Here is an 18,426-nt window from a genome sequence, read left to right as displayed (position 1 = left end):
TGTGTGATTTCTGTGGCACTACGATTATAATATTTTTTAACAAAAAAATCACTAACTTATAATATTCAAAAATCCTATGATTTACATTAAAACCAAAAGACTTGTTCTCACATTTAGTTTTAATTTTTAGTAATTTTAAAATTCGTAGAAAAAATATTAATAATTGTTAATCAAAAAAATTAAACTATATAACTATTATCATTTTTTTTGTGGAATCGTTTAACCCCCAATTGACCACAATTGCCAACCTTTAAGAATTTTGTAAAAGTGAAAACTATGCAAGCTGTGGGCATTTTTCGTTTTTCTCAAAATTAAAAAAGAGAGAGAGAAAGTCGCAAATCCTAGAGCTCCTCGGAATTTCGGCTTAAATCACAAGAAATACGCTTAATAAATCATCAAATTTCCAACAACAACCGCGTACGCCTGCGCGTAACACCGATTCAGTGCACATAAAACAATTGAACTTCAAATAAACAAATTAAAATACATTTTCTAGAGGCAAAAAGTGCAGTGAAATAAATTACAACACTCACTCAAACGAACCACTTACAAACAGCATAGAAGAAATAACCGTAATACAGTCAAACGCAATAGAAACAGAATAAAACCACTCAGAAACAAACGAAAAATCACTCAACTCTCAATAAATAGACACATAACAAAATAAAAACCACAACATGTCGGCGAATAAACGTCTGCGGGTTGCAACAAGCCCTGATCAGAGGGCGACCCGCTTGTCGGATGCAACATCCGCCAAGATGCTCCAGCTGATGGATGCCAGATTTGATGAGCAGAAGAAAATCTTGGGCAAGGAGTTTCGAGAGAGCGAGGCACGTTTCCTCAGCTCTCTCCAGGAGAAGTTCCAGGCGATGACCGAAGAAATCCACACTCTCACTCAACGTGTGAGCCAGCTGGAGAATGAGGTAAAGGTGGTAGCTGAGCTGAAGCAGCAGGTCCACGACTTGACCGGCAAATTGGCGGCACCAAACACTGCTGGAGGTTTGGTCGATCAGCCGAAGCAACAGGTTGGTGACTTGGATGCCAGACTGGCAGCCAAATGTGTAGCAGAGGAAGACGCAGCGGTCTCATGTACCTTGCGCTGGCATGGGGTACCGCAAGCGGAGGGAGAAAATCTCAAAACGCTTTTCAACCGGCTCTGTTTTTCACTCCATTTAACTCCGCCTCCACTGGTGAGATCCATCTACAGAGTGCGGCCCCGACAAACCGGCCAAACACTTGTAGACCCAATTATCCACATAAAGATGGAACACGTGCGCGAAAAAGCGACGTTACTACGAGCAATAGGGGCATACCGGCGAACTACAAAAACACAACTGAGCTTACAGCTAATTGGTCTGGAGTCGCCAGCACTGATCTACATAAATGAGCAGCTGACAAAGCATAATTACGAGGTCTTCAAGAGAGCAATGCATCTCAAAAAGCACAAGCGCCTCACAGCTGTCTTTACTCGCCGTGGAGATGTCTTTGTAAAGATGATCGACGGAGTGGAAGCTCACAATGTGCGGAGCTTGCACGAGCTTTCTGAGCTGAGCAACAATTTGGGAGGCCCGTCGAGAAATAGTTCATTTCGAGATTAGTTTTAAACGCAGATCCATAGTTTTAGTATTTGTTAGATTAGAAATTATTGTAGGTCGCTTTGTTTACTTAATGTTCTCCGTGATGTTTTATCAATTTAATTTTTCATACCTAGTGCGTGAGCAGCTAATAATTTTATTTAAATTTTGGAAATGGAAGACCTAAACGAAGTAAATAGCCATACCCTATTGCGCATACTGACAAAGCAGAGAGCTGGGCTTAAAGTTTGTCCATTAATGCTCAAAGTTTGCCGAGAAAAGTCGATGAGTTTAAATATTTATTTGTAAATTCTGGTCTAGATATTATATGTGTCTCTGAAACATGGCTTGGCGATAATGTTTGTGATGTTATAATTTCGTGTGATGGCTATAATGTTTACCGAGCGGACCGTGTCAGTCATGGAGGTGGGGTAGCAATTTATGTTAGTAAAAAATTAGTGTCCAAGTTTATATGTAAACATCCCGATAGCAGCCCAATAGAATACTTATTCCTTGAAATTAAAAATCAGTCCTCACAAAAAAAAATGCTGCTGGGTTGCATATACCGCCCACGTAGTAGCATTAACTATGACGATATTTTAAATAAGCTATCAGACATCTCTATAAATTATGAAGATATACTTTTAGCGGGTGATCTCAACAGCAACATACTTCGGGAAGAACACCTTAAAATTAACATGGAATCACTAGGCTTGAATCTTGTAAACTCCACTTATCCGACTCATTTCAGCAGAACATGCAGCTCATTGTTAGATGTATTTTTTGTTAGTGATGTTGAAAAAATATGTTTGTATGACCAACTCATTGTGCCGTCGTTCTCAAAACATGACCTTATATACTTGACCTATAATTTTGACCTTCAGTATAATGACGAAGAAATAGTATTTAGGGATTTTAATAATATAGACTATTACCTTCTAAATACCGAACTCGATAAATGCAACTGGAATAACATTTACTGTCTTCCAGATGTAGACGAACAACTCAGTTTGCTCCAACGTAATATTAGTTACCTGTACAATTGTTTCGTTCCAATCAAAAGTAAACCCATTAAACATTTTATTAAACCGTGGTTTAATAATGAAATTAAGTCAGCAATACAAAAGCGAAACTTTGCATATCAAAAGTGGAAAAGGTATAAGACTCCGCCACATTATGCCCAATTTAAATCATTGAGACACACAGTCACTAAACTTATTGAAACCGCAAAGTCAAAATTCTATTTTCGAAAATTCAAAAACTCAACATCGTCTAGACAAACCTGGAAAGAAATCAAGTCACTAGGGATAGGAAAACAAAAATCAACGCCGGGACAGGATGTTAATGTTGAAGAGCTGAACCAACAACTCTCAAAATGCAATGTACCTGAAATCGACGATAGCAAGTTGTACCTGAATTCAGTACCTGAAAATTTCTGTGATAATAGTTTTAGATTTGTTTGTGTTAATCAGTACGAAGTTCTTGTCAATATTCTTAAAATTAAATCAGACGCAATCGGACTAGACGAAAAAAATCCTAAATTCATTAAATTAATACTTCCCAAAATTCTTACATACATAACTCACATTTTTAACACTGCATTTACAACATCCGCATTTCCTGACTGTTGGAAAATCGCAAAAATTATACCAATTATGAAAGCCAACAAGGAATATAGACCTATATCAATTCTACCGTTCTTATCGAAAGCCTTTGAGAACATTATGGCAGCCCAAATAAACGCATATATAGGTGATAATGCTCTACTTAACAACAACCAATCGGGATTCAGAATAAAACGTAGCTGCACCTCGGCAATCCTAAAAATTTCGGAGGATATACGTAAACATGCAGACAAATCCAACGTGACGCTTCTAGTACTTCTTGACTATAGTAAAGCTTTTGACTCTGTTAATGTTTTGTTTTGTGTTCAAAATTGAAAACTCAGTTCAATTTTTCAACCACTTCTGTCAAACTTATGACCTCGTACCTAAAAAATCGCCGGCAGTCTGTAGTAATTTCTAATGTTTCGTCTTCTCTTGTAGTCCTTAAACGTGGTGTGCCTCAAGGCTCAGTTCTTGGTCCTTTACTGTTTACTCTATATGTCAATGACCTTCCCTGTGTGTTGTCAAATAGTGATGTTCACATGTACGCCGATGATGTCCAAATGTATGTTAGCCGTCCCATTAGTAGAATTAACGAGTGTGTGAATATTTGTAATCGAGAGCTTGATAAAATTAGCAGCTGGGCCAAAGACAATGGCCTTGGTCTAAACCCAACAAAATCTAAATGTCTCGTAATTTATAAAAAGAAAGTAAATATTGCTGACCTGCAGCCATTGTTGATAAACGGCATGCCCATTAAATATGTTGAAAATGCTACAAACTTGGGTATCATATTCAATAATAAACTTAGTTGGAATGACCATATAAATAAAGCTATAGGGAAAACGTACGGTTTACTAAGATCTCTCTGTCCTGTTAAAAGTCTGTTACCCATAAATGTTCGTATGTTAATTGCCAAGACCTGTTTAATCCCAACACTTTTTTATGGAATAGAAATTTTTTCAAATTGCGATGCAGCCAGCCATCAAAAAATAAAAGTTGCATATAATAATATAGCAAGATTTATATTCAATCTACGTCGATTTGACCATGTGACAAACTATGCATATAGAATATTTGAACTTAATTTGACAGACTGGATGAAGCTGAGAGTTTTAATATATCTGCACAAAATAATTTACACGAGGGAACCAACCTATCTCTTTGAAGTATTAAGATTCACTTCCTCAAGAAGAGCAAATAACATAATTCAAGTAAGACACAGATCTCTACTTTCTGAAAGGCAGTTTTTTGTACACGCAATAAGGCTATGGAACCAGCTCCCAAACACTTTAAAAAATATTAGTAGCGCCACGCAGTTTAAGTCAAAACTCACATTACACCTACAAGATACTAGCACAATATAAAAAAAAAAAAAAAAAAAAAAAAACAAAGCGACCCTTTTCCTTAACCAATAATGTTTAAGCGTAATCTTAAGAATTTCATCTATCTGTACTTATGAGTAATTTGTCCTACGTGACTATCGCACTAATTATAAGTTATAAACTTGTAGCGTTAGGAAAGCATTTTAAAATAAATTAAATTAAATTAAAATTATCATAATGTCTATAATGATAATAATAATTTATTTTACTCAACATTTTTCAAATAATAATAAGAGTGAATGTGGGATTCAACAAAATTATAGAGAAAAGCCACGGTAAGACGATTAAAATATTTAATCACATTTATCATGGAATTACATTAAATTACAAAGAAAAAAATTATTGTTTTTTACATTTTTAAACATTTTCTGTGAAATAAAATAATTTGATCGTCAGATCGTGGCCTAAGCCATTTGTAAGTGTTGTTAAAATATAAAAATTCGTGTTGGTGGTATTGATAACACGAAAAATGTCTAATATACCTATAATATACGTAACCTTTAATGATTACGGTCCCTGAAAAGTATTGTTTAAACGAAATATTTATCGGAGCCAAAGTGTGACCCTACTTTACAACGAAATTTACACCACATTTATCTGCATTTTGTATGGTATTATCAAGAATATAATGCAGGGTCACATCATTTTTAAATTTGTTGGAAAAAGTGAAAAAAGTGAAAATAGTTAATTTTAATCTAAAAAACAATAAAAAGGTGAGTGATAAAATGAATTTTGTCTTTTTATAACCTTTATTTCAGCGTTACAAAGGTTAGTATCACAGATATTTTCGCCATTAATAAATATACGCCTCCGGATGCTATCTTCAACACAAATTCTGCATTTCAGTGACACTTGAAATGTTTTTAATCTTTACCAGTGGTAAATGGTGTGAGGTGTTCATTAAATGGTTGTATAAATAGTACTTCAGTACTAACTTAGTTGTTTAACTTAATCAAAATATTACATTTATTTCAGCCAGGCCGACTGAGACTTCTTGGGACCAGAAGTGTTGCGCCTGCGTTTGTCATATTTTATTTTTTCTTCTCATAGTTATACCCGTTACTCGTAGAGTAAAAGGGTATATTAGATTCGTGCAAAAGTATGTAACAGGTAGAAGGAAGCGTTTCCGACCCTATAAACTATATATATTCTTGATCAGGATCACTATAATCCCCAGTTATTAAATTTAACACAGATATATATATATTTATTAATCGCTTTATTTAGATTTATGGTTTTATATAGTCTCTTGTCAGGATCGCTGCTGGCTTTCAACTGACCTCGCTCTCAGCTCACGACACGCACCAACCCACTATGGGCAAATATTCAGTCCTTGAGGCATAAACTCCAGTTTTAAAGATACAAATCTAAAATTTTTGTTATATACTTTTAAGGCTAAGATGTAATTTCGGTTTTTGTTGCTTTTTGAATCGGACCACATCTTCATCCTACGCCCACGCCGCAGATATACATTTGAAGGCAAGGATTTAAAGAAAATGTTGTTTGTGTTGGTAACTGTAATACAATTTCTGTTTTTGTTAAATTTTGAATTGGACCAAGTCTCCATCAACCGCCAACGCCGCATATTTACTTTTAAAGGCAAGGATATAAAAAAAATGAATTTGTTAATAAATATTTCATATTTAACGCCTTTCGCAACAAAACTGAAGTATCTTCTTGTTTGATATTTTTTGCCAAATAGAAGCACCATGCCAAATTAATGGCATCGAATTTTCTTTTTCTTTCGCCAATTGAGATGCCACCTTACGCTTTAATCGTGGTCCTGCCTCATTAGAAGTTAGGCATTTGCGACCAGGTTTGTCGCTTGGCAAGCCCTTTTCCAAAAATGAAATTTTCATGTTCGACGAAAGCCGCAGGAAATGTTCTTCCTTGAATCTGTCTATTATTCTATGACATTTTGGCAAATTACGACTAAAAAAGGCAACAATCTGCTTAATTTTTTTTTGACTATTGTGTGCTGACTATCGCTTAATTCGATTCCGTTCATAGTTTGCAAAACAAATTCCATCACAGCGGTTTGTTGCCGGTTGTTGCCGATACAAACATTAAGCAATGTGTAGTGACAGAACTCGAATGCAACTACAACATGGAGGTTTTACGTATAACGTGCAAAAACGTGCAAAAAGTATTGATAGGGTTCGATTAGCAATTGTTTTGTTTATAACTTCCTATTTTTACCTTACCTATACTCTCCTATACTCACATCTTACACTCCACAGAAAGCAAAAATACATTTCTTATTTGTCATCTAAAAACTAAGCGACAACTCATCAAACAAATGGACAAAAAGCACATATAATAAACATTCAGTGTTTATAATTTATTTAACAATCCTTCACTCTTTGTATCCATATTTAAACTTTTTTGGTTGGCTTACAATAACCAAAGAAATCGAGGTGTGAAAACTACAAAGTTTTTCGTCCCTTTTTGTAAACGTGTGACCCTATTTCAAACTTTCGAATTTCTTAAGGGAAAAAATAGCGAAAAACGCCAAATAAAATTCTTTGAAAATGGATTTTAGGTTCCTTTAAGTATTGTAAATAACCACAGAAGGTCATTTATGTAATACTGAAGAACAAAAAAATGTAAAAATGCCTCACTTTCGAATTTTTTGCCCATAGTGCAACCCCCGACTCTCTAAGAGAGTGAGTGTGGTGAGATCACAAGAGAGAGAGCAAGCCCAGTGAGAGCAAGCTCTACGACAATAACAATGTATTCTAAGAATATACAAGAATGTTCTAGAAGGAATACCGTTACTTATATATACATACATACTACTACGTAGTCATCCTGCTACAAAATCAAATCTCAAAAATCTCTAAAAGTAATGATGGCAGTTTATGGTACATTGAATGACCTTTCATAATCTAAAACTGAAATCGCATTTAGTTTTATCAGACTAGAGTTATCCTTTCTCAAAGTTACACTTTGATTCACATTTCATCAAGACTATCCAAATTTTACTTTTTCTTCATTTTTAAAAAAATATTAAAGTAACATTCTTTAATGTACCAAAAAACTGGAAATGCCATTGTTTTCTTTTAAATGTTAACTAATTTTTTTTATATACCTTAAATTTAACCTGATTCTGAGAAATCTTTTACGATTTCTCAAAAGAGCCGGGTTTCGCCGTTTTCATATTTTACTGAAAATTTCTCTGATATATAAACTTTTAAATGTGCAAAAATAGAGGTGCTGTTTTGTGCTTTTTTTGAGAAAAGTCAATAACAGTAACCTAACCTCAAAAATTAAAAATTTTTCAGAAACGGTTTTATTAGTACGTTTGCCTTTCTTGGGCATATTTTAAGGAAGTAAAATACACTTTTACTAACTTTTAGGCAGCAGAGTTGGAATCTTTTGTTCCTTTACCTCTATCGTTTATAGGTATGGAGATATCTTCACATTTGTAAGCCAAAAAGGTGCGCTTACTCTTTTAGCTTCTGTGGGTGAATTAATTGACCAATCCGAATCAAATTTGGCTCTAAACGCATATAAAACAATTGGATAAAATGGAAAAAGACCTTTAAGGTTAACAGTCAGACCAAATCGTGCGAATTGTTATTCGATTTTCAATAAAATTGTTCGATAAAAAAATATGGCGCTGCAGTGCACTGCACAGATTGTTAAGAGTGTTTAATAACACAGGTCAACAAAATGGACTTTATTAAAAGGTGCAGGTCTATGGGCATTAAAATATGTTAATATAGACGTATATAAGCATATCTGCATACTTCGTTTTCGCGTTTAACGGGTGGTATTTGTGCAATCGCGGTTTGAAAAAATAGCAACATTTAATGTTTTGATTTAAGATATCTTCGACGGTCTTTGCCCAACTGTATTAAACCTATGCCAAAAAATGGCTTAGATGCCCATCTACATAATTGCATTTAAGGTTCCATTATTATTTGAGTCAATCAAAGCCTATGAGCCATTGAAGTAATTTGTTCACCTCTATTCACAACCAACTTGATGCGGTGAACAGTCTTAAAAAAATACAAGGAAAAATATGTGCCGTAAAATATTTGACAGGCATCTAGAGACGACTTTTCCCGAATTTTTGAGATAAAACCCACTATTGTACTTCGAAGGATGGAATTTATAGAATTTTTTCCGTAAGAACAGGAAAAGTAAGAAGTATTTTGAAATTCCATTTTACATAAATATCTGACACATTCGTAGAAATTTGCCTTTTAATTTGTTTAGCAGTAGGCGCCGAACATCGAAAATTTGTATTTTCAAGGGGTTAGTATGCCTGTTAAATATCTCCCCCCACAATTTTAAGGCTACGCCACTGTTATCTTTAAAAACCTACTGTGTGAAGTCACGACCAACTCGTTACGTAATATTTACTTAAAAATACTTGTTACTTTTTACGTTCTTATGAAAAAAATTCTATACATTCCATCCTTCGACGTATAATGGTCTTATTTATCTTAAAAATTCGGTGAAAGACGCCTCTAGATGCCTGTCAAATATTTTAGGGCAATTATTTTTCCTTGTATTTTTTTAAGCCTGTTCACCTCATCAAGTTGGTTGGGAATAGAGGTGAACAAATTACTTCAATAGCTCATAGGCTTTGATTGACTCAAATTATGATGGAACCTTAAATGCAATTATGTAGAAAGGCATCTAAGCAATTTTTTGGCATAGGTTTTATTACAACTAAGCACAGACCATCGAGGATATCTTAAATCAAAACAATTAATGTTGCTATTTTTTTCAAACCGCGATTGCACAAATACCACCCGTTAAACGCGAAAACTAAGTATGCAGATATGCTTATACCAGTCTATATTAACACAATTTAATGCCCATAGGGCTGCACCAAAAACACTGTCGGCCTGTGTAATTTTAGTGTTAATAAAGTATTATAAAAAAAACATACACAAAAAAAAAAAACAAATTTTTGGTCAAAAAACTTTTTTGCGACTAAATATCAATCGAAAATGGTTGGACAACATAAGAAATGTTTTTATTTAAGATATTAACAATTACCTAAAATAATAATATAAAACAAATTTACTGCAAATACATTGAGACACACGAAAATAACAGAATAACATAGCTTTCGTCTATTTTACTAAAATTAAAAATTAATTTTAAATACTAAAAAAAATATTTTTTTAGTACATCCGTTTTTTTTTATAAGTGATTTAAACTGGTTTTAAAAAAAATTTTTTTGGGCATCGTATCATGCTTGGTTGATTTGATTCGCACTTTTGGCCTCTGTTACCCCACTGTGCATCGGCGGAGACATTGCGGAAATGTTTCACCAGGTGAGAATACGCGCAGAAGATCAAAGGTATCAACGCTTCATATTCATAGACCCGGAAACGCAAAAGCGGGAGAACTACGTTATGCAAGTAATGACTTTCGGGGCAAGTTGCTCCCCAAGCTGCGCGCAACTTGTGAAGAACCGAAATGCCAGTGAATTCGAGAAGCAGTATCCGAGAGCCGTGAAGTGCATTCTTGAGAATCACTATGTAGACGACATGCTAGATAGTGTTGACACAGAAGAAGAGGCAATTAACTTGGCCAGAACCGTGCACCATATACATTCTCAAGCGGAATTCCACATATGAAACTGGGTTTCCAACTCCCGAACAGTCCTGGAGGCACTAGGACAAGAGAAGGGTGCGATGGTACAACTGGATGAGAACGCTGACAAGTGTACAGAGAAGGTTCTTGGCATGTGGTGGGATACAAAGGAAGATATGATCAGGTATCGCGTATCGCCACGATACAAGCAAGGGGAAGTGCTGCAAGGGAAACGCCGCCCCACCAAGCGGGAGTTTCTAAGTATGATGATGTCCATATACGACCCGCTTGGACTCATTTCATTCTTCGTGATGTACGCCAAAACCATGTTTCAGGAGATTTGGCGGTCTGGATGTCAGTGGGACGACCCTATACTGGAAGCAGAATGGATCAAATGGAAGCGATGGATTCATCACATTCCCAATATCGAGGAATTGTGCATCCCCAGGTGCTATATGCCTAAACAGCTGTCGGGGCACCAGGTGGAGATGCACACCTTTGTAGATGCCAGCAAAAGTGGATTCGCAGCCGTGTGTTATCTACGAATCAAATTTGGACCCGCTATCCACTGCTACTTGCTGGGCAGCAAAACAAAGGTGGCTCCGCTGAGGCTGGTATCTATCCCACGTCTGGAACTCATGGGCGCTACTCTTGGTGCCAGGCTGGCATATGAAGTGGAAACGTCACTTACCATGCATATTTGCAAACGGATATTCTGGACCGATTCGAGAACAGTGCTGAGCTGGCTGCGCTCGGATCAGAGGAAGTACAAGCAATTTGTGGCGTTTCGGGTAAGCGAAATATTAGATACCACAAAGCAGGAGGACTGGCGCTGGGTTCCAACTTCCCAAAATGTAGCAGACGAAGCTACGAAGTGGACCCGGACACCCGACTTCCGCAGCGGAAGCCGATGGCTAAATGGGCCAAAATTCCTATGGCAGGAATCAGAAAGCTGGCCAACTGAATCAGTCCAAAAAACCGATGAAACTGATGCTGAACTAAAGGTGCAGTTTATTGGAGTATGCGCATGGAACGAAAGCATAAGTCATGCACAGCTTATCGACCCGTTGAAATTCTCTTCTTGGACCAGACTACTGCGGAGTATGGCGAAAGTGATCTGGAGCTTACGACGCACAGTGGCGCCTTGGGCCAAAAAACGTGCAATGAATCACTTTTTCGACTTTGTCCTAGAAAGTTGTGACCCATACCAATCGACAGGTAATTGATCCACTATTACAAATATGTAACCCTTTTTCAAATCAAAAAATTTTTGTAAAAGATATGAATTTTCAAAGTTGAACAATTTTTCACTTAAAAAAACACACCGTTTTTAGGTAATTTTTCGCACTTCCGGGGGGTTTTTCTTAAAAACTAGGTATCGAATCGCTTTGCTTCTTTTTTCCACGGATTGGTGTGTTAGTTAAGAGTAAAAAAAGTAAAACATATTGCAGTTTGCCATGCGCATCTCTTAGTTAAGAGTTATTTGCGAAACGTCCATTTTTTCCATATTTTTCAACTTTGATGGAAAATAAAAAAAAACTATTTAATACTATTTTTTTTATACTTCCGTAAAACGTTATTTGGACTTTCTTCTTGATATTACGAAAGTTGTAGCTGCGTCCGCCTGCGTCCGCGGTTTTAAGAGCCAAAAAAGGGAAAAAAGTCATGGTCCCAGAAATTGCATATGGCGCAACCTTGTGAAAGATTTGTCCAAAACATGGTTTTAAAGTCCTGAAAATTTTATATGATGTTCAACAGCTCGATATAAGAAATTTTAGTTCTACCACTTTTGGAAAAACTCGCTAGTTTAGCGGGAAAACAGCTATAAATAGCTAAAATACGGAAGGCCGTAACTTCTAAACTACAGAAGCAACAGACTTGTGCTGTATCTCGTTTGAAAGGTTTTTAAAAAAGCTTTAAGCGCCTCCTAAATGTAGTTTGTGTAAATGTAATATTGAAAAAGATATGCACAAAACAATTTCTTTTTTAAATTTTTTTGTTTAGTTTTTTTTATTTTTCTCGAAAACAGCTCTAACGATTTTCTTTAAAACTTTAAACTGTATAGCCCTTGAGATTCCTTAAATTTTGGTATATATCATGTTACTGTAAAAAATCACGTTTAAATGTTATTCAGAAACGAAAATAGCCACTTTTGCCAGCTCAAAACAACTTACGCTGCCTAAGCATTGAATTTAGTATGTGCGAATCCAAACTGTATTCTAGGGTCATGGAATCACAACCTTGTCACAGAGTTAGAATCTAGTAATTATAGTCCAGAAATGTTAAGTCTATTGGATTTACCAAGTTTACCAAATTGTGACCATTATTTCAAAAAACATGAAATATAAAAATTTTTATTTTTAAAAAAAAACTTTAATTTTTTTTTTTTTTGTTTTTTTAGTTTTTAAAAATTAAAACATAAAAAAATAAACTAAACAAAACGTAATTTAAAAAAAAAAAAAATTTTTTTTTTTTAAATTCCAATTTTTTATTTATTTTTTTTTAATAAGTTTTAAAAATTACAACATGAAAAAAGAAACTAAAAAAAACAAAAACTTTTTAAAAAAAGTTTTTTTTTGTCGGAAAAAAATGGATTTGTTTTTAAATTCTGACTTTGCCGATTTGTAAGTACGCCTCTGCCACGCCCACTCCCTGTCTCAAGCAATAATTTGAAAGGTGGATCAATTATCTATCATTTGCCGTTTACAAAATTCAATTATCTTCACTGGTTCAAAAGTTATGATTTATTACCAAAAAAAAGTCAAAAGGCGCCAATGTGCGACGCTGGAAAGCAAAGGGGCTGACAGTCAAACAAGTTGAAGACTCGACTACCCAAGAGGATCTTTTAATGGCAGAAAGTACCCTATGGTCAGATGCGCAGGCCGAGCACTACCAGGACGAGCTGGCATTGCTGCGCATGGGTCGACATCTGACAAGGAAAAGTTCCTTGTACAAATTGGGGCCGTACCTCGACGGTAACGGTGTGTTACGACTTCAAGAGCGCACAAAGATGGAAAGCGGTAAGGATAGAGTGGTCCAACCTAGCAGTGGGACTACTGCTTACCCAGCTTATCATTGCGGAGCTACACGAAAAGCTTCTGCATGCCAACCACGAGACCCTGATCAACGAGCTCCGACAGAGTTTCTGGATCCCCAAGTTGAGGCCAACCGTTGCACGCCTACGTCGATCCTGTCAAATATGTAAGAATAGGCAGGCAGCACCCAGGCCACCTCGGATGGCAGATCTCCCATATCCAAGGCTGGCTGCATTCCATCGTCCGTTCAGTTACACAGGAGTGGATTATTTTGGACCTCTTCTGGTTACGGTCAGGCGAAGCTCGGAAAAAAGATACGGAGTGTTGTTCACTTGCCTCTCTACGAGAGCCATACACAGAAAAAAATATGACAAAATATCAAATTGATATTTGTTGGTTAATTTGATCTTTTTTAAGGATCAAGTTTCGTCATATCATTCTAACATGAAGAAATATTATTTTGATTTTATTTCACATTAATTTTTAAAAAAAAATTATGAATTCGGTATTTAAAACAAGTATATTTACAATTTATATGAAATCGTATGACTTTGATATGAAAAAATATCAAATGTCGTTTCGAATTTAGTTCGAAAGGGAGAAATAGTGTTTCACAGTTTACAACACTGTACCAATGTGAGATTGTGCAGCACTGCAAAAACAGCTGGCCCAACTTTGAGACCAAAAATATTCGAGAACAAGGTGTTTTTATTGTCAAATGAAATCAATTTATTTTTTTATTGAGTGCTAAGTCGAAACATTACAAAGTTGTGGTGATTTTAACTTTGCCGTCGAGTTAGCACACAATTTAAAGACATTTCGGTTCTGAATGTGCGTGTGTGTGTGTGCCGGCCGCAGTTTTACGTTGTGTGTGTCACAGGCAAAACTAAAATAATAAAATATTGAAGATTTTGCTGGCCCACCTATACATATGTACACCGACTCAAAAAAATGTGAAATGATTAGAATTAAATTGTTTTAATAAAAAATAAAAATTTCTGTTTTACTGGGGGGTACTAATAATATCATTTTGATGAACAAAATTGATAAAAAATATCATTTTGATGACAAAAATTGATATAAATAATATCATTTTGATGACCAAAAAGTTCAAATGTTATTTTAAACACTAATTTTTCTTAAGATTGAATTGATATTTAAAAATATCAACTTGATATTCTCGAAAATATCAACTTGATATGTTCGAAATATCAATCTTGCATTATTTAATATCGGCCCAAATTTGATATGAAATAATGTTAACTTGAGTGCAATTTCATATCAATTTTTTTTTCTGTGTGCTCAAAAGGAGCTGGATGGCATCGCAGCAGCTTGCGGATATGTTCTGGAAGCGGTGGCTATTGGAATACCTGCCGGTGATCACGAGACGTGGGAAATGGTGTCACGATAGCAAACCGCTAGAAGCAGGTGACATTGTTTACGTATGCGACCCCGGCAACCCCAGATCCAGCTGGCCCAAAGGCCGTATCTTGAGCGTGAGGCTCAGCGCAGATGGACAAGTGAGGAGCGCTACAGTGAAGACGATGTGAGACCAGCCACGAAGCTCGCAGTTCTATCTATCGAGTCTAATGGGGTAGAATTCAGTCGGAATATACCGGCGGGGAGTGTTGCGATAGATTATAAGAACTAGTTCGGCGGGACATTTCTAACACTAGGACGTATACTATCGATATTAAGGCCGATAGGGGAGATCGATATAATGTATGGGAAAGGTGCCCACCATTCGATTCCTGGAAGTTAGCACATGTAAAGTTTTCACTCTTTTCTGATTTGGCACGGGAAGTAAGCGGACTAAAATTAAGAATTGTGAACCTAAGTTAGAAACCCTAACCTAATATTGTAACCTACAGGAAATTTAAGTGCTCGCCAAATGCTCGATTTGAATTGCTTCGCATTGAAGTGCTTGCGCTAATAAATATTATTGGAAACTACGTATGCTTCAGTTGTCTTGGCGGCGCTGGAACTTTTCGAACTCCCGCGACAAGCATTAAGGTGCTAAAAAAGTGTGCCAAGGGTTAGAATAAAATAGATGGGGGTTAAGGTGAGGTAATATTAGGGTTAAGGCGGTGTTAAGGTAAGATGTTATGGTTTTGGTTAGAAGGATATGGATAGCTTCGTTGTCAGAGTAAAATCCCGCCTAACCTTAGCTAAACAGTAAACCCACCAAGAACGCACTAATATTCTAATATTAAATTTATTAAATTTTATAATTTTTTATTTTTACTAAATAAACTTTTTAAAAAAATAAAAAATTATTTAAAAATGTTTAATAAATTACATAATACAAAAATATAATACGAAACAAAATTTTTAAATTATTGTTTATTAAATGGACGGTTAAATAAATAATTGTAAGTTTTTAATAGATTAAAAAATGACTTTTTACTTTTTGTCATTCAGAAATTGTCAAAAGACTTAAAACTTAACTTTTAATCATTAACAATTGTTAAAGGACTAGTAAACTATGAGAAAACGTGAATTCCATAAGGATCCGATAAGAGTGAGAGAGTAGACCTACATGTTGAGACGTTTTTTCATTGAAAAAAGCAGAGGCCTTATTAAAACAAATTCGATATTTTAAAAACTAAAAGTGGCTCCAACTTTTTACAAAAACCGATTATTTTTTTTGTGGGGGCAATGGATAAAAATTTTTTTTAAATGTTAATTTGTTTTTATTTTTCAGAAATTAAAAAAAAATTTTTTTTAGAAATTTTATTTTGAAAGAAGAGTTTTTAGAGAAATTAATGCAAAAGACATGAAGTCAATCGGATTCATATAACCGGAGGTACAGATTTTCAATGAGAGGGTACTTTTTCAAATTTGACGATTTTTGGCAAACTTAAAATAATTCTAACTAAAAAAAAATTTTTTTTTCGGTCAAATACTGATACCAGGGACTGCAAATAAGTCAAAATAGCGTCCAAAAAATAAGGGAAAAAACCACTTACTTAGTATGGTTCGGCAAATGGGAAAACGTGATAAACCTTTTTTTTCAATTTTTATTTTATAAATTAAAAATAAATCTTATTTTTCAATTTTTAAATTAAAAATTGAATATAAGTCTTATTCTTCAATTTTTATTATAAAAATTGAAAATAAGTCTTACTTTCCAATTTTTATAATAAAAATTGAAAATAAGTCTTATTCTCCAATTTGTATTATATAAATTAAAAATAAGTCTTATTCTCCAATTTTTATTATATAAATTGAAAATAAGTCTTATTCTCCAATTTTTATTATAAAAATTGAAAATAAAAATTGAATGCAACTATCTTTTAAACCAATGCGAATATGGGCCAAAATCTAAAACAGGATTGATCTTCGAGTCAATACCTTTCATATGAGCTATGACATGACTATGACCAAGGATATTTTAAGGACTTATAACGCTTTTTAATGTTTTATATATGTAACTTCTATGTTCGGTGGAAGTACATGACGTCAAAAAAAACATTTAGTACCAGAAAATCCAAATGATAAGAATAAATATCCCAGTCGAAATGCACCTGTCCATCTGTCTGATTTTGCATAAAGTAATTAAAAATGAAAGTCGCGAATTTTCCAATTATTTAAAAGTATATTTAGTTAAGTTAAGTTATGTATGATTCACACAAATAAATCCTCTTGTTCCTAAGAATTCGCGGTTTTTTAAGAATCGACATAGAATACTTATTTAGGTATCTGAAGTTAAGTTATGTAAGATACACAAAAATATATCCTCTTGTTCCTAAGAATTCGCGGTTTTTAAAAAATTGATCTAAAGATGTATTCCGCGAATTTTTAGGATTAGCTTGAGTGGATTATACACAGTTTAACTAAGGATATCAATTTTATGAAAACCGCGAATTCTTAGGAACAAGAGGATATATTTTTGTGGATCATACATAAATTAACTTAACTAAATATACTTTTAAATAATTGGAAAATTCGCGACTTTCATAGACTTTCATGTCATAGCTCATATGAAAGGTATTGACTCGAAGATCAATCCTGTTTTAGATTTTGGTTCATATTCGCATTGGTTTAAAAGATATTTGCATTCAATTTTTATTTTCAATTTTTATAAAAAAAATTGGAGAATAAGACTTATTTTCAATTTATATAATAAAAATTGGAGAATAAGACTTATTTTTAATTTATATAATAAAAATTGGAGAATAAGACTTATTTTCAATTTTTATTATAAAAATTGGAGAATAAGACTTATTTTCAATTTATATAACAAAAATTTAAGAATAAGACTTATTTTCAATTTTTATAATAAAACTTATTTTTCAATTTTTTTTATAAAAATCAACAAATAATTATTATTTTCTAATTTTTATTTTAAAAATCATAATAATTACGATCCCTGCCTGATACACGTGTTTACTTATTTTCCGAATACGTGTAAAAAAAGTTTCAGGCAAATCAAAAATGTGACCCAATAAAATGTTTTCGGTTTGTAAAAGAACCGCCCATATATACTTTATAGGGTCGGAAATGCTTCCTTCTAGCTGTTACATACTTTTGCACGAATACAATATACCCTTTTACTCTACGAGTAACGGGTATAATTATATGTTTTTGGTTATGGATAATTTTTTCGAATATCTATTGAATTAAAAACTTTTGAGGGGTAAAAAATGTCCTACTTTAAAAAAAGAATATTTTGTTCAGCGACAAGATAGGCCGTTTTTAAATAAGTACCAAAGAAATCAGTAAGCAATACAGACCAAATACGGTTAGATTTGTGTATTGATAAACGTAAAAACTATAATAGATTTTGTTTTCCCGAAGATGTGCCCATTAAAACAATTGAACTTGTTAGTGGGTGAATCAACGAGTCTCTCTTTAGTTTTATATTTAAAAGAGTATAGAATTCTATAAAATGTTAGCAGTTACTAATAGTTACAGGTTTTTTGACTCGCACACTTTTGAAGTCAAAAACACATCGTCCTAAAAACACAAGTCGGCTGTGTGCGCTAACAATTATTTTTCATATTTTACACTTTTGTGTTTGACACACATGTCAACAACTTTGCTCACACTGTAAAATACAATTTTTCATGTTTTTAACATGTGTGTCAAATTCCGAACCCTGCATGAGCGTGAATTCTCTCAGAATTTAGAGTAGAGGTAACGACAATTAGAACAGTGTTATTTATTCATCTTTATATATTTAATATTAGAAATTAAGCTTTGAAATCGATTAAGATTTAAGCGCCGGAATTGACCTCTCAACTGATATTTGTTATACTTACTTAAA

General features: G+C 34.2%; 1 protein-coding gene across 1 annotated transcript; it reads left to right on the top strand.

Moving 5' to 3' along the window:
* Positions 1-10,223: 10,223 nt before the first annotated feature.
* LOC138914856 (uncharacterized) lies at positions 10,224-13,327 on the top strand. Its single transcript, XM_070219553.1, has 2 exons — positions 10,224-11,141; positions 12,884-13,327. The coding sequence occupies exons 1-2, from the start codon at positions 10,224-10,226 to the stop codon at positions 13,325-13,327; spliced, it is 1,362 nt and encodes a 453-aa protein (XP_070075654.1).
* Positions 13,328-18,426: the final 5,099 nt, after the last annotated feature.

This window comes from Drosophila takahashii, chromosome 2L (genome assembly GCF_030179915.1).
Source record: "Drosophila takahashii strain IR98-3 E-12201 chromosome 2L, DtakHiC1v2, whole genome shotgun sequence".
Classification (NCBI taxonomy): Eukaryota; Metazoa; Arthropoda; class Insecta; order Diptera; family Drosophilidae; genus Drosophila; species Drosophila takahashii.
The sequence above is the reverse complement of the archived record's forward strand: the minus strand, read 5'-3'. Positions and strand labels throughout refer to the sequence as shown.

Coding starts and splice junctions, on each gene's coding strand:
- LOC138914856 (XM_070219553.1), top strand. CDS start 10,224: ATGGTACAACTGGATGAGAACGCTGACAAGTGTACAGAGAAGGTTCTT. Junction 11,142..12,883: donor TAAAGGTGCAGTTTATTGGA/GTATGCGCATGG, acceptor ACCAAAAAAAAG/TCAAAAGGCGCCAATGTGCG.